Raw genomic sequence first — 22,246 nt, 5'->3', positions numbered from 1 at the left:
TGCCCTTAGCCATAACTACCATGGATCATTAACAAATTTTAACCGCCGGCAATTAAGAAGAAACCGCCACCAACCTCGATAGCATGGCCTCGATAGCTTTTCCCGTGCACTTAATTTTGTTGGATGAGTTTGTTGCTAGCTCGTCGCTGCCTTTAATTGGAGCTATCATGCAAACGGCCGCAAGTGTATGCATGCAACATGTCAAGACCTCCTCACGCGGGTACCTTGGAGAAGACGGAAATTAACGCCATGCTCTTTTGCGTGCGTTTCCCGTGTTAATTAGTCAAGCTCGTCAGTGAGATCATGTGGCCGCACGTTACCGAGGCCATCTTTCTAAGCGACCCCTGGCCTGATCTTATCTGAGAATTTTGCTTCATAGTATATTAATTCATCTACACAGAAGCAATTCAGGCCACGTATGGTACTAGTAAGTTTTCTTTTGTTAATTTGTTCTATATATGTGTGTGGCCATGCGGCCGATCTCGCACTGTACCTGTATTTAACAAATGTAAATCCAATCGATGTGTTAACTGTTGTTTGGATGGATCTTTAAACAACGGAGTATGCTCTCTCCCTTTTTCTTGCTGTTGTTGTTCAGATCCAATGCATGCATGAAAGTTGGAACACGTACGCATAAAGTTAAGTTTATCCTTTCTTTACTGTTCTGACATCGAGTCATTAGTTACTCGAGTTTGTTTAGCACTAGAGAATATTGTCTGGAGATGTCAGTGCAGCACCCCGTGTTCCCGGGGACCTCTGATCTTATCTTGTCGGGTAAAAAGAATAAATTGGACTCGACGTATACATGTACCCAGTACCCGGCCGGTGTATATTCTACAGTACATTCTGCCACACACGGATCATAGATGCACTGCACCTTCGTAATCATGTTCTAACCTGGCATCGATCACACACAATCATGCAGCCATGTTCTCATGCTTGCAATACATCCTTGCCTGGTATTTTAATTAGTCTCCAGCATACAGCTTGCCTGCTTCTGTCCCAGTGGGCAGGTTAAGGTGAGATCTAGTACTGGTAGTCGTACGTAAATTAACTAGTCGATGCATTGCTCTAAAATCCGGAATATTGATGTTCCTGCAACCCTGCTTGGCTTGCAAGGCAAAGTAATTAAAAGTTTGGTGTCCCTGCTGCCTTTGCCACCCTCCAAAAGTCTGAAGTTCTGAACTCTGAATTGAACAAGCTAGCTAACTAACAGCCGGCCAGACGGACGGGTCATCAAATGAACACACGGCATTCTTGCGCGATACGCCGCGCGCTTTAGCTAAGCAAGCCCTTTTATTAATTAATCAATCGGCAACGGAATCTCTTCCGGCCCTGATCGATAGATGCCGCCATGTTACCTTTGCGCGTATAGTGTGTACGAATGCGATGCGCGCGACCCGATTATATAATCGCCACGCCGTTCTTGCATGCCATCGATCCCCCCCAGCTCCCCCGGCCAGCATACATCCATCCGTCTCAAGATCCAAGAAAAATTCCGTCACTAGCTTAACAGCCAAGGCGTGATGGGCGACGAAGGCGCGAAGGCGGCGGCGGCGACGACGATCGTGCGGCTGCGAGAGCTGCTGCACAAGTGGGCCCTGGGCGCCAGTGACGACGGCGGCGAGAAGCTTAAGGCCCACCACGCCGCCGAGGAGGAGGAGGAGGCGCCGGCGTCGATCCCGCCGTTCGTGCTGCGGCGGCTGCGGCGGACGGCGACGGTGGACTCGGACGACGAGAGCTGCCACAGCCCGGAGGCGGCGCCGGACGTGCCCAGGGGCTACTGCCCGGTGTACGTGGGCATGGAGCAGCGGCGGTTCGTGATCCCGACCAGCTACCTGGGCCACCCCGTGTTCCGCCTCCTCCTGGAGAAGGCCGAGGAGGAGTTCGGGTTCCGGCAAGAGGGCGCGCTCGCCATCCCCTGCGAGACCGAGGCCTTCAAGTACATCCTCCAGTGCGTCGAGCGACACGACAAGGGCCTCGCCGCCGCCGACGTCGATGGTACGTTACATATGCTAAATTAGCTCTCCCAAATTAACACCTGTTTCATTAAGAAGTGGTCATTTTAAATGTGTGATGTGGATTTATTTCGTAACAATGTTTGCAATATTTCATTTGCATTCTTGCAGACGAAAACCTGGCCGCACTGCAAGAGAAAGCGTCATCGATTTAACATATATTTCGTAGAAAGTGTTTCTAGTGTTGTAATTTCTCTCTGTTTTGTTTGGAGAAAAAGACCTATGTATGTATATGATCAAGAATTAAATTGATTTGTCAAAACTTGTGGGCAACTAGTTCTTCTTGATTGTGATTTTTAGATACTCCCCTCGATCCATAATAAGTGTACTAAATCCCCGTAATTATTATGTATCGGAGGGATTACTTTGCAATGGTAATTAATTCTTCAGGCTTTGTTGACCTTGATCGGTTGCTTGACTTGTGAGAGTCCAGTGAGTTGGAGCAAATTGGAGTTTTCTAACGTCGCCCACCTTCTCTGTTTGTTCTGTTTTCAGTTATAGTTTACTACTGTAGCATATCTCGGACTGACCAGAAAACTTCGAAGCAACTTATCTTGTACTACCATTTGTTTCTCATTTTGCAGCGGTTTTTTTTTTCTTGGTGTACTGTCACTTCCCTTAAAACAATTCCAAAAAGTGCCAATTAACGGATACAGAACCCAAAAGCTAGCAATTACAATCAGGACATCAGGTAAAGAAATTGCGGCGACTAGTTTTTGACCTCCGATAAGTGCTGCTCCAGTTAATCCTGCACTCCTTCGTCAGGCTGGCTGGGCACGTCTGACCGCGTCGAGCGTCCGCCATTGACTTCAGTTGCTGTTACCTTTGCGTCATCCTGTCAACCTTACCTGTGGCGGCAAGGCAACCAATGCAACTCTTTGATCCATTTTTCCGACCGTCCACGACCTTGGCAAAACTAGTAACCGTCTGTGTACAATGCACCGTTAACCAATATATAAATAATCATTCATGAGATAAATTATTTAGGTAATTGGAGCGATATTAAATTAGTGGAATTAATCTGGTTTGTATAATATATTGCTTTCCAAACTAATCAAAATTTGAAAGTATAAAATTGATTCTAAGTAAATGAGTTTTCATAATTGATGAGCTTAGGACGGCAAGGTATACCAATGATATTGGTATGGGTAATAAAAACGTTATATAGACATCATGTTGAAGTGATGCGAACAGTTGGATTTAGGTAGTTAGATGATGAAGATCGTTTAGATCTGTCACGACTCTGCTTTTAAACAGTAGGCAACATTGCGCAGGACCCCTTCGGCTGAGCCGCTAGTATGCCACTATTTTTTTGTTTTATATCGTACCATCCCTGCTGCATGGTGAGCCGAGCCTGAACTCACGGACAGTCACACGCACCTGAGTGCCCAAACACTTATTGCGTGGGTTAGGAAACCCACAAGCGCTGGAGTTAAAACTAGGTCGGCCCAATTGGGGGTGGTTTTTTAGTTTCACAATTTAGTATATTATGTACTTTTCCATTTTTTATTGGGTGCAATTTTTAGATCCTTTATGTTTGTGTTTGGATTTCAAATATTTAGACATTATCAATTTTTATTTTTCACTTTTATACAAATACATGAACATTTTTTCTGCTATACAAGAACACATGTTTAGGTATATTGACATTTATTCCAAAAGTCATAAACACATTTTTCACAGTTTTATAACAAAGTGGTATGACGAAATAAAAATAAAAAAGGGAAAATTGTTCGCTTGAGGGTAAGTAAGGAAAATAAATGTTGTCACAGTCTTATAATTGATAAATAAAGAAAGGAAGAAATAACTAGAAAAAATAGCTGCAGAAGGAAGGGTCAAACATGCGACGACCTGCACATAAGTGGAATACACTAACCACTGCAGTAGTACATTAGCGAAACTAAACCACTACATTGACAATTGCTTTGTGACAGTTAAAAAAAAAGACAATTGCGAATGCTTAGATTTCTCGAGGTTCTTTTTCTTAGCGATGTCACGTGGGATAAAATATGACATGGAAGGAAGAGAAATTAAAAAAGACACATGACTTCTCTTAATTAAGAGACGATCTCTTCAGAAGAATAAGCAAAAAAAAAAAAAATTCCGCATTGTACTAGATTTCACCTTCTCTTAACATTTATTTATTTAAATTTATTCATCTAATCATTAATTAAAAGATAAGGCAATATGAGATGACCTATTGTATAATATGTTTTCTTGTCTTAAATACATAAAAAAACTGACTTATCAACCATTATACATGCCCTAATGAGCCGGCCGAAACGGCAGCGGCTGCGGGCAACCAGCCGACAGCAAGCAGCCCAGCAGTCCGTCTGCTCGGTCGTTGGAGTTGCGCTGCGTGAGATTTGACACCCGGCCTGTTTTGTTTGAGTTCTGGATTCTCATGGGCTTCACCGGACTGAGCCCGAAAACCACCACCTCATCATCAGTTCGTCAAGGTAAAAGGGTACCCGAATCCATGATGTCTGGTCAAGGGGCACCGTGAAAAGGTAAAAACATGCCACGCAGAGAGACCAGGCGCGCGCGTCCTAGGTCGTCTTGGCGCTGCTCACCCTCGTGGGGACTGATTGCACACGACAAAGGGGCAGGCGGCGCATGCAGATCGATCCGCACTGAATGCCCATGCACCCCAGAGACGCGACACTAGTGCCGTGTACCTGCGTCCCTTGAGGAACGGCTCTCTCCGTATGGCGGCCGGCCGGCCGGACCGAGATCCATCTGCTCGTGGCGCCATCCGCCCCCCTCCTGGCTCCTCTGGCCCAATGCACGATATCTGCATGCACCATGTTGGCCTGGTTGACTGACGCCCGTACGTAGTACCGTCCGTAACATCGACTTGGTTTAAATTTACGGAATTGGTATTGTTCAATTATAAATTGTTGGAGAGTACTGCTGCGAGTAGCAAATTCATTTCTATAGGAAAAGGTTAATAAATTGAGTTCATTTCACCTTTCCAGGCTAAATCTTGTTTTTGCCATATTAATGAGCTTGTCTGTTTTGGGAATATTATTTTAATTTGACAGTAGGTGTGGTTCTGCTTATCTTTTCGTAGCGTTGTACATAAACGGAGTTAATTTTTCTCAAATTACAGTTGTGAGTTTTTCTATGTATCTCACAGGTGCCTCCTCGTATCTATTTGGCCTTTTGTTGTAATGCCATTGGTTGTTTAATGTCTTATCCAAAAACAGGCATTGGTGGCGAACAAGATGGAGTTGAACTTTTGCAAGATGCAGAAGATTAGCGACTGTAATGTGATCAACCGGATGAGCAAGTAAGCTTATCTTTTGCACTGTTTAACCACTGTTTTATGTAGCTTCTATACTAAGATCAGCTTTAGTTTGTAAGAAACTTTAGCTAGAGCTTATCTTAGTATAGAAGGTGTACGTGGCACAGTGCCACTACAAGTTACCATCTTCCTATTGCTTTATGAGATTGTTGGACCCTTGAGCTTTTGGCATAATTTTCCCAATGGTGGTTGAGATAGCTTTAAACGCATTGCCTTGAATGAAATTTGCAGACCGGTTTGTGCTGATGGCATTGTTTGCTCTGCAGGTATCTCGACTGCATTCCGGTGGCTGTGATGCCGAAATGGCTTGTCTGCTCTAACTTCTTCCATTCTCTATGATGTGCATGAGACAATTCTGATGTGTGCTTGCAGTAACTAAACATGCCTTGGTCAATTGTGAACTGAGAGTGTAGTCTTCTAAGTTGTGTGAACTTCCGTTGATTATCTGGTTTAAGTGCCTTGTTCCAACTGCAGTAATTAGTTTGGGTTGATTGATTATCTGCTTTGGGTTGCTTTGTGTCTGTCAGTTAATCTTACAGTTAGTTTTCTTTGTGCACGCTGGTCGTGCTTGGATTCTGTGTGTGCACACATCTTTTCAGTATCTTTTAGTCATGTCCCATTAAATTATCTCTTTATGCTATGATGTTTCAGATAAAAACATGTATTCTTTTAATGAGCTCAGATTGCATATAGTAGTAGCAATGCTGTTTTTCAGCAGTAGCAATGCCATTTGAATGTAAGCTCTTTATTTACGAGCTGAGATTGCATAAAAATCTGTATTCTTTTAAGAGCGAGCTGAGATGGGTAAAAAAAAGGGTTAATAGGCAGTTGAGATCTTAGTTGATTCAAGATAGTTTTTCACCAACTTCCAACGAGTAAATTACAGAAAACCACCACATTAGCGTCTAAGGTTTCACATAAGTACCAGTTTACGTTTTGGTGACTAAAAACCACCAAATTTACTTAACTCCTCGCTTGTTAGCGAATAAACACGTTTCTGACTTATGACCCACTGTTGTGCCAGCGTGTTTTGCCAGCGGGGCTGTCCAGCGGTGCACCTATCCAACCGTTGGGGGAATACATGCGCTCGAACCACTCGGCCCGTGGCCGTATTCTAATTGCTAGCTAGTAAAGCATTTGAAAATACTCGGGGAAAATAGGTACCAGCAGTTAGAAGACAACGCCGTTGGGCGCGCGATCGAGATCGATGCCATGCATGAAGCATGCACCGCGATCCGAGTGTATCCGACGGCTGTGTGGCGCGCGCGGGCCCGACATGGACACAGGACCGAAAGGCAAACGCGACCAACCCGGTCGCCCGCCGGTGTAAATGCGGTGGCCGTCACGATTGGTACGTACTGTACGACGCGCGCAGCGCGGCAGCTAAGCTTGTGGCCCGCCGCCGTGCCCACGTACGAGAGACGTACGCGCGCGCGCGCGCTCAGCTTGCGACGCTCCGGTGTCAGGAGGTTCGATTCGATCTCGATCGGTCGCGCGCGTTCCCCGCGGCGCGCACATGGCCCCGTCGCCATATATATACACACTGCTGCCGCGACGGTTCAACCGTATCGATCCCCGGTCCGGCCGTGCAGTGCATTGGAAATTAACTCCATCTTATATCTCCTGGTTTGTTTCGCGGCGGTCGCCTTCTGTGCACGCGCTGCGCCATGAGCCACGCGGGCCAGCCGCAAGGATCTCTATCGGATACGCTTGCTTTAGTTGCTGGATGGATCGAGTTGACCCACCACCAACGGGCTCCCGGCTGCATGCATTTTTCCTCTGCTCTGATCACTACTCGTACATAACAGACCGTTGCTTTATGGATAATGCCTCAGAAAATTATAAAATTGCCTTAAAAGAATTTTCAAGGCCTGTGAAAAAGTGTTGGAACTAATGGTGAAGGGAAACGATTTTTTAGGCAATTTTGAAATAGTGCCTTAAAATATCAAGTTTTAAGGCAATTCAAAGTAAGCCATGAATTTAAATTCGAGGCACTTTTGAAAAAGCCACCAAATAAATTTCCAAGCATATCTCAATACTGCCTCCAAGTTAAATTGAGGCCCTTCAAAAAAAGTGCCATCTAATAAGTTTTCAAGCAAAATACAAAATTGCCTCCAAATTCAAGTGGAGGCTCATTGGAAAAAGGCCTCAATAATTATACCACGGCACTTTGAAAGATGCATGAATATATAATATTAGGCAGAATTCTAAGATGCCTTGAAAGACTATTGACGCACTTTTAAGCAAGCAACCTGATTACAGTACTCAATAGTACCAATTTTGTAGAATTCAATTGGTGAAAAGCATTCAGTTCAACACAAGCATTGTAACAGCTGATTCACACACTTCATCAAAAGACAAGTATTCGCATTCAAGTCAGGACATCATTCACTCAAGACAACACTGGCTTCAGTTGTGGTAGGTTTGGAAACTTTCGTCTTCCTTTTTGTCCTCTCAGCCGTAATCTGTGATTGTGAGCCGCAGGCACCTGTCCCAGCTTTTAAATTTGCAGATTCCAGTGGAAATTTATTTGAGCTTTAAGTATTGATACTACTGCTGCGTTATAACCTTCCGAACCAAAAGACAAAATGGTACAAAACATCATATATGTAGAACTTATATGAGATGCATGACTCTGGTTTCTGGAGTACAATTTAAGCCTTTATAGATAAAATGAAACATGGACAGTTAGAGCTGATCCAGTACAAGAAGTTAGCAGCTTATATAGCGGAGAGCTCACTCATTTGATCATAAATTTCAGATATACTTACTACTAAGAGAATTCTGATAACATAGAATTGCATATAAATTTCACAAATACTTACTACCAGGAGCATATAAATTACCTTAGACATCAGGGGTGTACCATTTTTACTTGTAACCTGCACTTTTTGTTCAGAAAATAATAGTTTACAAAACCATGATGTAAATTAAGTATATGCAAAACATATGGAGAGGGGCTAAGTTGCATACACCATACATTTTCCCTGGGCCAAGGAATAGAACGAGCTTGAGCATTCCCCATATTTAAGACCCTCCCTTGGGATCTTGGCAACAAAGTTGTACCTTTCAGGACTACGTTCACGAGTACCTCAACATAATCACTGAGCGGTTTACCATCCATACATTTTGCTTCTTTGTTGACATTCTGAACTGTACCGAGTGCTACGACTGCTGCACTATTTGGTGATGTCAAGCCAACCTCCATACCACACTTAATGGTGTCACCCTGCCCATAATGTCAGAAGTTTACTTTTTATGTAAACTGACACTTTCAAAAAAGCAAATGAAACTGAACATAGACTGCCACTTGTGTACATCAAAGTAAAATTCACTCGTGTGCTGGGTCAACTTTCAGAAGTAAAAAAATTGTAAATTGGTAAAGATACTGTAGTAAGTACCTTCGCCACTTTGTCTCGTGGCACTTTGGGCTGGCTCGTCTTGTTAGTTTTAGAGGTTCTCCGCCTAATGGGCTTCTTGTTTTCCAGATTCTTTTCCTCGGCATTACTTGGTTCAACCATTTCTAATTTAACTTGTTTGAACACATTGTCCTTCATATAGATTAAAAACTGTGTTAGTTGTCAACTTATTATCATATAATTTAAGTACGAATATTGGAGAAAAAATTCAGTACATACCTGTGATTGCAATTGCTCATATGATCTCTTCTTTTCCTCAGCATTACTTGCTTCAACCATTTCTACTTTCACTTGTTTGAACACAGTCTCCTTCATATGGATTAAAAACCGTGTTAGCTTTCAACATATTATCATGTAACGGATGCACGAATATTGGAGAAAGAGCTAAGTATATACCTCTGCTTGCAATTGCTCATATGATTTCTTCATTCCTTCCGCTCCAACTGGATCTACATTCATATCATTTGGAATCACTTTGTTTGTACTGTCATGTTCCTGCTGGCTTGATTGATGCTTCTGAGAAGCTAGGAACATAGCTCTCATCTCTTTGTGCTCTTCCAATAGTTGACTTTGACTTGCAGCAAGATTTTCTACCAGATTCCTAAGCTCCTTGTTCTCATTTGTCCTTTCATTTAGTGCAGCTACCAATTGAGCAATCTACTCAGATTTCTTTCCACCAACTGTTAGCCCTAATCCATGCATTATTGATGTTTTTGCTTTTCGAAATATTGTTCAGTACATATCAGCTTCACGTACTTTTTCGCCAATGAGTTCAGGATTAGCCTTCAAATTAGACTCTATTTCATCCTACGTACAAGATAACCAGCATAAGCATTGGCTACCAATAAGCAACAAAGGAAATTGCAATTACGGTTATATATTTTGACTTACAATCTTGCCTGCACAGTATTCATCAATTGGTTCTCCCTTCTTGTTTTTATGTGTGACCACATATAGCTCTGCACAGCCCACAGCTCTCCCCTCTTTAATCTCCATCTGATCATGAACCACGGCAAAGCTTCTTGAACCAGCTGAGTGTATACCATTTGCTTGTGTTTCCCTTGCATGTTTGTTCTTGTAAGAGACAACCTACAATAATGAAATGCAGTTAACAAATGGATAGCACATAAATAGTTGCATTGCACAAATGATGCTATCTAAATAATTACAATAAGAAAATACCTTCGCCTTCTTTGTTTTCCAATGTCTCACCAACCATACCCATTGCTTTGGATGTATTCTGCCTTCACATCCTTTTACAATGTTTTGCTCTCTAGACAAATTAGTATCAAAATATTTCTTTTTCAAAACAGCCTTGAAATCTTTCCATTTTTTGCTAGCTGATCTCAACACCCAACTCTTGTATGAGTCGTCAATGTTGAAGAATCCCTGTAGACAATATTCCATGAGCCGAATTAATGACAAAGATCAAAACACATAAGGAGACTAGCTAATAGTATTCAGATCATGAAGTCATTCTAGTTTAACTTCAGAGTACACCATAGTTTACCTTCAGAGCACATAAAATGTAAACTTCTTGCCAACATATGCATCATAAGTCAGTACACCATGATTCCAACAACGTAAAAGATCATCCAAGGTTAGCTGCATGTAAACATCTATTTCTTTTCCTGGTGCCTTCCTACCCGGAACAATAACTGATAGAATAAAATTGGTTTCCTTCATGCATAACGAAGGTGGGAGGTTATAGGGAATTAACAAGATTGGCCATATGCTGTAAGAAAGGTTCATATTCCTAAAAGGGTTGAACCCATCCGTAGCCAATCCAAATCTAACATTTCTAGGTTCAGCACCAAACCACTTGTGAGTTGCATCGAAATGTTTCCATGCAGGTGAGTCGGCAGGATGCCGCATCAATCCATCCTTTATTCTGCCTTCATCAACCCAACCCATGTGTGGTCCGGTCTTGGAAGACATAAACAACATATGAATTCTGATGTCTAGTGGGAAATGTCTAGCCACCTTTCGAGCTACCTTGAACACCCGTTTCCCATCAACTCCTGTCTTCTCACTCTTCCATCTAGATGTATTACAAGTTGGACATATAGAAGCATCTGCATATTGCCCTTTGAACAAAATGCAGTCATTTATGCAAGAATCATGGCTATCATAGCCTAGACCAACAGAATTGATGTATTTCTTGGCATCATGCAAATTTTTAGGGAGGAATTGTCCTTGTGGTATGACGTCCTTAAGAAGCTTTAAAACCTCTTCAAAGCATCTGTTTGACATTCTCCACATGCTCTTTATGTTTAGGAGCCTAACTAGGAATTGAAGCATCGAAAACGTTTTGCAACCCGGATACAACTCTTGGCTTGCTTCATTGACTAGATTTTTGTATGACTCCAGATTTGCATCAGACTCGTCGTCACTATTTTCTGCTAAATCTGAATCTAATGTACTTTTATCGTACATGCCAAATGCATCAAACAACAGCTGGTCCATCTCTTCTTTATCTGCATATTCTACCTGATCTTGAGTTGTCTCGGCTACTGGTTCAGAGATTACTGCATTTTCCCCATGATAAACCCAAGTGGTGTACCCATTTATGAACCCAACAGAAATCAAATGGTCCCAAACCAGTTGGTCAGCTAACCAAAATCTGTTGGCGCAATTCTTGCATGGGCAAAGGATCTTAACATTTTTTCCAGAATTAGCAGCAGCAAACTGTACGAATTTCCTTACTCCTGCAGCATATTCATCGCTAGACCTAGCTAATCTCATCCACAACTTGTCCATAAGTAATTGTCACGGAAATAACTCAAACAAACAACAATTGAGAATCAAACAGTGCCTGCATAAAAGGGAACAATGAATGGTATGCATAGAAGGGAACAATAAATGGTATGCGTCAAAGGGAAAAATGAATCGTATGCATACAACAAGTTAGGGCAGCATACATAAACAGTGGAAAGAAACTATAGGTCCAAATCAAGTAAGGGGCCTCAACAACAAAAGGGTTAGAAACAACACTCACCAGATGTCGGCGGCTCGTTGTTCTCCAAAGGGGACGTGGCTTGCGAGCGGTAGAGGAACGAACGGCGCGGATCCATGAGGAGAAGTCTGTGTTGTAGTATGGAAATTTCAGTTAACTAAGCACAAGAGTTTCAACTAACTAAGCAAAAGAGTATCAGTTTCACGCAAGAATAATTAACTGTACTTTTTAAAATAGTTAGGAGCACCAGCAAGATAATTTAATGTACCATGTATCAATATCAGTACACTAATCAACATATATACGGGGGAAATATGATCCAACATTAAAGTCAGTTAAAGAGCTAGAGAGAAACCTAGAGATAAATAGAACAAGTCAGTAAGTATTAGCTACTTTCACTAAACTGAAACCATGAAACCAGACAATGAAACTGAAACTGTACAAGCCCTGCTCTGTACTTAGGGAAAGGGCATCTAGTCAATGAACTGAAATATCCCTTTATTCTATCATAGGCTCTTCTACTCCTCGTTCTGATCTTATGAATCTCAGTCCTAATAAAATCCATCAGCGACAAGGGGACATTACATATTATCCTGACCCAACCCAGCCCCAAATTGAGCCCAAACTAAATCCACCACAAAGCCAATCCCCTGGAAACCTATGAGAGGCCATCGTTGCAGATCCATGGATAGCATATGGCGGCATGGGAACACATCCTTACCAGTTGACGGATGGCTAGTAGACGAGCTTCTAGTCAAGGCACTCCATGGGGAAGTCCCACATGTTGTTCCTGGTGAGCTTAGGCTACATCAAACACAAGGAAATCACAGGGGACGAGCGGCTCAGCAAGAGTGATTCAGAGAGAGAGAGAGAAAGAGAGAGAGAGAGAGAGAGAGACTAGTCGTGGGGAGGGGACGTACCTGCGCACGAGGGAGGAGATCGACGGCAGGCCCAAGGCTCCGCGACGGGAAGAGACGGCGGGCGCGCGGAGGCTCCCCGGTGACAGAGACGGCGGGCTCGCGGAGGCTCCCCGATCGATTCGCGCGAGGGCAGAGACGGCAGGCGGCGGCTCGATCGATTCGTGGAGAATGGAAAGTAATTTGGTTTTTTTTTTCTTTTCTCGCGAGGGACACTTAACTGGGTTAAACCGGCCGGTGGAAGGATAGGTTTTTAAGAAAATTCAAAACGGAGGTGCTTTTTGCATAAAGTACAGATTGTTTAAGGCAGTTTTTATGGAATTGCCTTTTTAAATCACAGTGGTAATTTTATAAATTGCCCCAAAATAATTAGGTCCCTGCCTTTTTCTTTATTGCCTTTGATGGTTGAAGCTTCTGAGGCCTTCTTTTTATTATGCCTTTGATGTTAAAAAGTTTTGGAGGCAATTTTTTTTAATGCTTTTGATATTATAAAATTCAGAGGCATTTTTTCTAAAAAGCTTTTGGAGTTAAAAGTTTTTGAGGCATCTTTACAAAATAGCCCTCATTGACTTATATTTTGAGGCAATACAATTTTTTTGCCTTATATAATAAATAATTGAGGCAATTTAAAATATTGCCATTATCAAACTGCCTTCGAATATCCACTGTGAGGAAGTGCGTACTGCTGCCTCAATTCGTACATATTGCATTGTGTTCACGTGCGACATTTCCTAGCTAGCTATACTGTAGCATGGTCGATGTGCACATATTCGTAGACAAAATGGCTGTACTTGCACGAGCACGATCAAGAAAAGCCGGTGCATGCAAAATGCCGCCTCAGGAATAATGCTCATCGGCCGATCTCTTTAATTCTCTCTCCAGTATTATGCACGTACGTTCGTCTTATCGGTGTTTGAGAGAGATGCTAGCTAGTACCAGGCGTAAGTTGGCGCCACTACAGCGTCGCAATCCTAGAGATCTGCATCGGCAAACAAGCTAGGCTAGCCACGCATGCAAGGTTTGTAAGCTAGTACGCCTGTGTGCCGCTCACACACGTACGTAAAATTAAATTACACCTCGTCTCGTCTGCATGCTTATTCGTAAGAAGTACGGATAATTAAGCACTGCCCAATATCATATCAGCTGTTTCACTTCTTCTCTGCAGTTTTAGCCAACAGCCAAGGCCGCCCCCCTAGCTATCTATCTATCTATAACCTGCCGCCTGTCGGGAAGGTGCAGCATTTACTAGCTAACTAATGCGCAGCCTAATTAACAACAAGTATGATCTAGAACTGGAAGTACAATGCTGCGTGCATGTGGGGTGTGTGTGCCTGTTAAGGACAGTGTGACGGATGCGCGCGTACGTCGGTTAAGGAAATGGACCGGTGACCTGCCTGAAGCAGCCAACTAACGTGATTGAGCCGGCCGGCTATGTATATAGCCATATGTAGCTAGCACGTACGACTACTACCGAACCTACTGGAGTAGTACCTAGCTACCCACATACACGTAAAATCCAAACGTCAAAACTCCTACTGCTAGCTCTATAATTAATTTCTTTTCAAGTATGCTGTTCATAATGTCCTATATATGGAAGGTAAATTACTCACAAATTTCTAACATATGAAACAACTTACTAAGTAGGAGTAAAATTTTAAGCCAATCGGTTTTTCTACTAAGTAAATTTTAGACAACCACAGTTTTTTGGTTGTATCGACGAAGCACACCTATTGCTCAGCCGTCCGCAAAACGACACATTTTAAGACAGTTTGTCTCAAGTGGCTGAAAACCGGATGGTTTTGCTGTTTTACGTGTTTCCTTACAGGTAAGTCCCATGTGTCAGATGCCACGTCACATCGATCCGACCGGACCCGTTAACCCGCGATTAAACACCCCCGGTTCCCTTCTCCTTCCCGCCGTCGCAGTTTTCCCCACTTGTAAGGAATCAAGTGGCATTCAGCAGGTGGGCCCCACCTGTAAGGAATCATGTGAAACCACGAAACCGCATTGTTTCGAGCTACTTGAAACAAAATGACTAAAAACGTGTGGTTCTGCGGACGGTTTTGCGATAAGTGTGGTTCGGCAAAACAACTGCCCCAAAATTTACTCTTTTTTAGTAGATAGATCGACCTTTTGCTCCCAATGCATTAGTCCTTAAAGTGTTGTCTTTTAGCGTATGATCCGTTAAGCAGGTACAGAATCTACCATTCCCTTGGCTTGTATCTAGAATACAATATTATTTAGCATAAGAGTCGGTTTCTCTTAGCTTGTATCTAAAATACTTGTATTTTTCATTATCTATGTGCCACATAAAACAAAATGATGACTGAGAGTGTGAAGAGGATAACGCCACTTAAAAACAATGAGAGTCCTTAAGGCAGTACAAACATGATTTCAACCGGACCGAACATTCTCAGATTCCATAATTAATTCCTTTTGGGACCATCTACTCGCACTACACCGATCAATTAGTTAGCTCTAATGTTTGGTGGAGTTAGTAATAAAGGGCATCTCTTCATAGTTGGATCATTTTATTATCGCCCGGGCCCTTGCTGTACGTGCCATCCTTTTAAGAGGCAAAGCCCTAGTTGTCATGAATAGCAGGGTGGCTCATGCAGGCATGGAACAACCTCCATTCACTCAAAATCTTTAAAATGGGAGAGTGGTTAAATTAACCAGGAGTTAGTTAGAGGTAGCACCGTAGCACATCTTTAAATTCTTGAGTGGTAACAGGAAAGGATTGGCATAGCTACCGGCCGGCAGGCTTTTAGCTCAATAGTGAAGGCGTTCAGTTTGTCTCCAACATATAGCTTTTATAGCTCCTGTCCCACCACATCAATCATTAGTGGGCACCAACATTTATAACTATATCTAATTTGTTTTAGTAGGAAGTAACATATTACATATATATACTCCGGTTACTAGACGGCTGCAGAAATGCAGATGGAAAATGATCAATCTATCAGACCGTCACTGCAGATGGGGTTTATGGTTCGCCTGTCGGGCTCAGCTTCATTTGTTTGGAAATGACACATGCATGCCTGCAGTCTATGTAGTGATTTGGTGTCTTTTTTTTTTCGAAGTGCAGGTGATTTATTTGGTCTCCTTATCTTTGCTATGCATGTCCTGTACAATGTTTCTAGTATAAAAAGGCAGGAATGATGGAGTTATTCGGAGTAGAAGTACTGTGAAGTTTATTGGCACTGTACAATTTAGAGCTAGCCAACCATCGATTGCCGAGCCTTAAGAAAGTTGTGTTAATCAAGCAGCTGCTAGCCTGCTGCAGCGTTGTCTAAAAGAGAATTTAGTTTACTGTGAATCTGTGATTCAGTATGCGTGGTTCAACGATTTCTTCAGGGGACCAAATGCTTTCCCTTACCTACCAGCTTAAATGGCCCTGGTTAGTACGTCCAAAATGCATGCCCGAAATTAATAAAGTTGTCATCATCCATTCAATTAATCGAGAGGATCAAACGTAAGCATACCAATGCGCACCATGCATGCAGAAGGAAGAGAAAAAAGGCCATGCATTACAGCCAAGACTTGGACGTACCCATCCAACTCTGTACCATGCAAACTTCTACTTTAAGTCTTAAACCCTTTGATTATGTTATGGCAATTATTTGATGAGTTTTGGTACTTTGACAGTTAAGTTGTGTATTGCTTTGTGCATGCCCATGATGACTAATTAATCATTAAGCATGATCAAAGTCCCCTTTTCTGGCTTATGAGATACTGTTATGAACAACTCACCATATAGCTGTTTTGTCTTTGTGGGACTTTGGCACAATCACTTGCGATTATTCCACCAACTTCCATTATTATTGGCCTCTTTAATCACGAATTTCGCTATTTTGGGCTTATCAACAGTCTCAACTTTCAACATATACCTTCTTCTCTGGCATCTGACTCTGTTTGGTGCAGGAACCCGTTCGACTCTGTTTCTTGGTCTGGAATCTCTGGACATGAACTCTATTTTGACATCCCACTGCATTGCATTTTGATTAAATTACTTCACCAAATACAGTCACTCGATCAATTATAATTCGTGAAGTAAATATAACACCGATTGTGTGTAGCAAGTTTGTCAACCTGGCTCTGGTGAAGAAGGCCATGGGATTACCAGCCAGGAATATAACAGGACCACAAAAGTATCTGAACAGAACTTTAAGAAGAACGCATCCCATAATAAGAAACGAGCCTGCATGCACTTTTATACATCGATGGAAATGTACATGGATGCATAATGCATTGATCCCCAAATATTATTTCAAGGGGAGAAGAAAAAGAAGGGGGAAATAAGAAGAAGAATGAAGCTATTACACCAACATTAGAGAAATCTGCTCCAGAAGAGCATTTTCTTTCTTGGGCGCGCGGTGATTGCAGCTAATCTCCGAATTACCACGAACGCCACAAGGTTAAATAAATTCTCCACACGGCTCAATTACTCGCTCGTACTCGATCGACAGGCGTATATTACAGTTCTACCCCTAACCTTAAGGAAACAAAGAACAACCCGACCGGATTACTAAATTACCCTTCGCAGAAGCCTCCTGCTCCGGCTCCGGCGAGCAGAGCAGAGCAGATCAACAGGCGTAGTACTCGACGAGCTCGTCGAGCGACTCGGGCTGCGGCTCGGCGTTCTCCAGCATCCATAGGAGGTGATCGAACAGTACCACCTCGCAGCCCACGATGGTGCCGCCTGCCCCGGCTGACGCGGCGGCGCCGCCGCCGGAGCGGTCGACGAGGTTCTGGAACAGGGGGTGGCCCACGAGGTCGGCGGCGATGAGGTAGCGGCGGCGCGACTTGCCGACGTACACGGGGTGGAGGCCCGGGGGCACGCCGTCGGCGCCGTGGAACGACGCCGACCCCGCCCCGCGGCCGCCGCCGACGACGGCCGAGGCGATGCCGTGGCGCCACGTGTCCTGCTCCTCGCCGCCGTCGCCGCCGTGCGACCCCGCCGAGTGCGTGCGCGAGATCCGGCTCGACGAGTGCCACCGCTTGATCATGCACTTGAGCTTGCTCAGGCCGCCCTTCGCCATTGTCCTGCTGCCCGGGCGGTTGCTTTTTCAGCCTGGAAGAAGCAGAGGGAGAGAAAACAGAGGATGGTCTCGGCTGTTTGGAGGGGGAGGAGCCCAGGAGATGAGAGCATTTTATAGGAGAAGAGAGGTGGGCAACGTGGCCGGACGGAGACGGGGGATCGTGGGCTCCAGATGTCGGACAGGGGAAGGGGAGTGGGTTACGGAGGGAGTATAAAAGAACTGCAGTGAATTTTTGCGTGCAATTTTAAATTGCACCTGAAATTTTATATGTATAATTATAGTTGTTCAAAGGTGTAATATCAATTGCACATTTCAAAATCCAAATATGCACACAGAAAAAATCAAGTGAGATTTAAACATTTTGATTAAAAATCAGGAGTCTGATATAGAGCCACAATATAACAATCATTGGTGTGCCTCTATATTAATCAAAGAAAAACTCCAACTTTATCTTGGCGGACAGCTTGATGCCATGCATACATCAGTCATCATAAAGGAGTAGAGAATGATACATGGGTTTTACAATGATCCACAAGAAACAAGGCAATACCCAAAGAGTACAATTAAAAATCAGAAACAAAACTATTAGGAACAGGAAGAGTGAGAATGTATGTAAATCGTCGCCGGCCTTGAAGTTCGGCCAAGTCCACACCTGACTACATGGTCGGAAGGACGTAACCTAGCCGCCGCCAAAAAAAGCCACACCCATAACCTAGCCGCCGCCGAGATCTTGCATATCGCATCCGGCCGGCCGGTGACCAGTCAAGCGTTCCAGCGGTCCTTGACTTCTCTACTTGCCGCTGATCTAGCGGTAGGAGAGGGTGGGAACCCTCGACCTGCGTTTGGCGATATAGTAGGTCTCTAAAGTTAGGTTTTGGTCAACCGGCAGGGCGTTATGGTGGCACTTTGCGGAACAAGAATAAGATTTTCTGAACTCCTCATCCACCTCAGTGACGGCCATCTCGCCGGTGGCGTTGAGGAGTGTGAGGCCTTTGGTCGCTGCTCTTTTGGAGTGGTAGATCTAGTTGTGTGTTCGTTTTGCAGGTATCATACGTGTCTCGGTTTGTTGGTTCCTTCTACGATTGGCGTGGCTCGGCCAGCTATGACTTTGTCGTGAAGTCAATGATGCTATCTCTTCCCACATTCTTCTGGCCAGTTCTATAACGGTCATCCAATCCTTTTTGTCGACTTCTTCTCTAGGACGGTGTTGTTTCTCATATCACCGTCGCAGGCTTTTTCTGACTCCGACCGACGATTTTCTAGCTGCTACGTCAACAACGTTTTCCTGGCTCCGACGTGGTTCAGATAAGAGGTCTAGAAACAGCATCGAGCTTCGTTCATGTCGCACCACCGGCAAGTGCAGGAGGAAGACGTCGACGTTTACCCACAAGGACTTGCATGTAATTTTATTTCACTTTAAAGACGGTTGACCTTCTTGGGGAAAAAAAGTCCACAACTGACTAAAGAGATTACCTACGTACTACCATTTGAGGATGTGGCACTACATTGTCTTCCATCCACAAAAATCCGACCGTGAAATAAAGTCAAATGGAGTACTCACATGAAGAATTTAGAAGCCGATGGGAGCAATTGGAAGATGCACCCGCACGTACTTTCGCTAGCCAAAAACGGCCATCTCCAGGAGTACGCCCGGCGCCATGTCGGTCACGCTTTACCATTATTCTCTTGCTGATTCAGACATTCGTGGCACGTACTATATACCACCCCTACGTACCGTTGGCCACATTTGCATTTGCGCTTTGCAGCCTAATGCGTGTCACACTCCAAATGGCTCTGTACACTCATTGATTCGCAGAAGTCATTGGGAGTTGGCTCTCTCTGAACCCCAAATAGATTCTTCGTAGCCAACCACCATTTCCGGCGCCCGATAATAAGTAACAAAGAGCCAAACATCCACTACAGTAGTCTCATTAATCAATCAATACAAATGGAAAATCTGTGCTAAGAGAATATTGCAACCTTAATTATACTGCAAACCTTAGCTAATTTGGATTGTCATCGCAGCTGGGATCAGTATTGCTCTGCATCGTCATATCTTGCCACAAGAATGGCCAAACAAATCAACAACAGAACCAACGACTGTTTGCCCTGTTTTATGCCATTAATTAGTCTTGCTCTCAGCAAGCTATCCGGTGATTTGACGACGCCATCGAGATGTTCTTGACTCCCTGAGATTCTTCTTAACCTCCAAGCTAGGACAAACATCTCTCTGCAGATGTTTGGTGTCGCCACAATGATCTAGCATTACAAGAGTGGTTGGAACGTGTGTTAGTCAAATCTGAAATTATGTATGCTGCCGTTTGTCATCTAGTAGGATTTGATTCCCACGGAATGCATGAACCTTTGCACCCACATGAGAATACCTAAGGGACCAGCTCCCTAGCTATGAAATTTTATATACAAATACCTTACCTACATGGACATGTTCATGCACAAAGGGGCAGAGAATATAGGACGTGGCAAGACGAGGAATACCAGCAGTTAAATAAATCAATCGATCCATCGGTGATCGACTATAAAATTAATGCTTTATTAACTAGGACTCTAACTCTCTAAGTTAATTAGGATTAGGTCGAAGGCAGCAAACTGTCGAGGGAAACGAGACACATGTGGTTAGTGTCTCTTTTTAATTTAACTAGTACAATGCCCGCGGGTTGCTGCGGAAAAATTACAAAGACATTTTTTTTGCTTTAGTTGGTAAGAAATTGTGATGTTCATTTGTCACTCACGTCTCTCTTCCTTGTTGAACAACTATCACACAAAAATGACTGGTTTGCAACATGTTTTCTCAATTCTCGTCATGACATAAATATGGTTCTCACTGTAAGTCCCAGTACATTAACCTATTGTGCTAGCCGCTGGACATGCATGTTATAAGTGCTAGTTATGGTATTTTTCACAAGTTTGCTGGTGGAGAAGTTATCAGCAAGAATGTCAAAGCACACGATCAGATTGCTCTACATTTTCTAAGCTAAAAGATCTAATATATAGATCCACGGCACATGACTGAATGCTTCAAAATCTAAAAACTGAATCGCGTAGAATTATAGGCAACGGTGAATAAGATGGCCAACGACCACTAATATGACAGATGACACACTGCATGGTTTAGAATTTTTCTCACATACCCTGAATGAAGTACTCACAGGAAGATCTCAGAAGTATATACTGCAGGAACAGATACAGAGCAACGAACAATTAGGCACTTGTTGCAGTGTAAAATACGTATCTACATGACTAAAATTAAACTGTGTGATGTGAAAGGTGCTTACTCCCATTGCACGTCTCCCACAAGCATGAGGTCGCCGTCTTTGTCCTCGTGGCGACGACAAGCATCTGTAGCAACTTACACCAAATTTGCGAGACATAGAAGGAGACGACATACACTACCAAGAGAGCCCGGACCTCTCCTCTTATCCCCATCTACAGTGGTAAGAGGCGATTTGTGTACCCCTCTCTGCTTCCACCTCGCCGGCGTCGATCCGGTCGATTTCTCACCCTCCGGCGGCCGCTCCGGCGGCGGGAGGATGGGGAATCGACGGATCGCGCTGTGTATATAGTGTATGTAGCAGTGGGATCTCTGCCGGCGGCACTGAGGAGTTGGTGGCGTGGCCGGAGAGAGTTTTGTGGGCAGTGGTCCTCTCCTCCGCCCTGGTCGCTCCGGTGGAGCGCCGTGGTGGATCTGCTGTCCGTTGCGCGGCCGCGACTCGTCGGAGTTGTGGTGCACGTCTCCCCCAAGCCGGTGTCCGAGAGATGGTGGAGCCGGCCGTCGAAGATCTAGGTGGTGGTGCTGCTATTGACCAAGCCGGCGTCGTCGAGCGTGTGGTGCAGGATGGAGGCGCTCAGGTGCCGAGGAGCGTCGACTTCCCGGCCGCTCGGGGGATCCTCCCAGTCCAGGCAATGAGTGGAGGAGTGGCGGCGGGTTTCGCCGGCGCAGCGTGCTGTGCGATGAGGATGACGCTGGGGTGCTGAAGGATTTCGTTGTAAATTTTCTATTTTCAGGGCTTTTCTGTAAGAATCTTGGTTAATGCAATATGATCCACCTTCGCAAAAAAGAGAGGAGAGGACATACAATAGAAGGATGTAGGGGGCTACCGATTGGGGATTTCAGGATGTGGGGACAGACGGTCGCAGGTCACCGACGGGCAAACGGGTGGACGGCCTGACCGAGCGGATGTCAGGGTGGGGCTAGCGGGTGCTGAGGAGCTGGCCAGCGGAGGAGGAGAGACTGGGTGTAGTCGTGGAGGCGGGAAGCAGGCGGCAGCCAGGGCCTAGGAACCCAGCAGCCCAGGTGCGGCCGTGCGAGGCCAGCGTCCAGCGGCGGCGCTGCGTCTCTCGACCTCTGTTGTCTCGCTCGACTCTCCCAAACCATCACGCAGGTAAGTAAGTTCTTCAGTCATTACAGAAACTGTAAGCGCGAAAGTAAACCAAAACACTGCACACAGCAGCAGGCGACGGCTGTATCGATCCATTGGCTGGTATCACGCCTCATTACGTAAAGACACAAAGTGCCAGGTCAGTGGAAAGTTACATGGATCTATTTTAAAGGTTTCGCGAAAAGCGGTC

General features: G+C 44.3%; 3 protein-coding genes and 1 long non-coding RNA gene across 23 annotated transcripts; 1 reads left to right on the top strand and 3 right to left on the bottom strand.

Annotated features, from left to right (window-relative positions):
• Positions 1-654: 654 nt before the first annotated feature.
• On the top strand, positions 655-2,412 carry LOC100841069 (auxin-responsive protein SAUR50). Its single transcript, XM_010241077.3, has 2 exons — positions 655-2,001; positions 2,130-2,412. The coding sequence occupies exons 1-2, from the start codon at positions 1,527-1,529 to the stop codon at positions 2,171-2,173; spliced, it is 519 nt and encodes a 172-aa protein (XP_010239379.1). The 5' UTR covers positions 655-1,526; the 3' UTR covers positions 2,174-2,412.
• A 5,099-nt stretch (positions 2,413-7,511) lies between these two features.
• On the bottom strand, positions 7,512-12,815 carry LOC100840765. 20 transcript variants are annotated; one of them, XR_002960247.1, is made up of 12 exons: positions 12,621-12,815; positions 12,422-12,504; positions 11,743-11,828; positions 10,255-11,559; positions 9,927-10,133; positions 9,636-9,833; positions 9,141-9,551; positions 8,964-9,053; positions 8,727-8,876; positions 8,299-8,554; positions 8,172-8,212; positions 7,512-7,893 (listed from the first exon to the last, which is right to left on the bottom strand). XR_002960247.1 is itself a non-coding variant. In XM_010239893.3 (11 exons), the coding sequence occupies exons 6-11, from the start codon at positions 9,285-9,287 to the stop codon at positions 7,718-7,720; spliced, it is 780 nt and encodes a 259-aa protein (XP_010238195.1). In that variant the 5' UTR covers positions 9,288-9,551; positions 9,636-9,833; positions 9,927-10,133; positions 11,743-11,828; positions 12,422-12,504; positions 12,621-12,806; the 3' UTR covers positions 7,512-7,717. The 20 variants fall into 20 exon arrangements, 7 of the variants coding, with proteins under 7 accessions (XP_010238195.1, XP_010238196.1, XP_010238197.1 ...); XR_002960251.1 differs by having other exon boundaries at positions 7,512-7,813; XR_002960248.1 differs by having other exon boundaries at positions 8,172-8,207.
• Positions 12,816-16,803: 3,988 nt separating this feature from the next.
• LOC100826808 (auxin-responsive protein SAUR72) lies at positions 16,804-17,735 on the bottom strand. The gene has a single exon (XM_003578118.4). The coding sequence runs from the start codon at positions 17,657-17,659 to the stop codon at positions 17,204-17,206; it is 456 nt and encodes a 151-aa protein (XP_003578166.1). The 5' UTR covers positions 17,660-17,735; the 3' UTR covers positions 16,804-17,203.
• Positions 17,736-19,521: 1,786 nt separating this feature from the next.
• Positions 19,522-21,977, bottom strand: LOC100827112. Its single transcript, XR_732575.3, has 3 exons — positions 20,953-21,977; positions 20,809-20,848; positions 19,522-19,918 (listed from the first exon to the last, which is right to left on the bottom strand). It is a non-coding gene; the product is annotated as an uncharacterized LOC100827112 (long non-coding RNA).
• Between the last annotated feature and the right edge of the window lie 269 nt (positions 21,978-22,246).

The sequence above is a fragment of the Brachypodium distachyon genome, chromosome 4 (genome assembly GCF_000005505.3).
Source record: "Brachypodium distachyon strain Bd21 chromosome 4, Brachypodium_distachyon_v3.0, whole genome shotgun sequence".
In the NCBI taxonomy this organism is placed as follows: domain Eukaryota; kingdom Viridiplantae; phylum Streptophyta; class Magnoliopsida; order Poales; family Poaceae; genus Brachypodium; species Brachypodium distachyon.
Note: the sequence above shows the minus strand (reverse complement) of the source record. Positions and strands in the feature narration are given on the sequence as shown.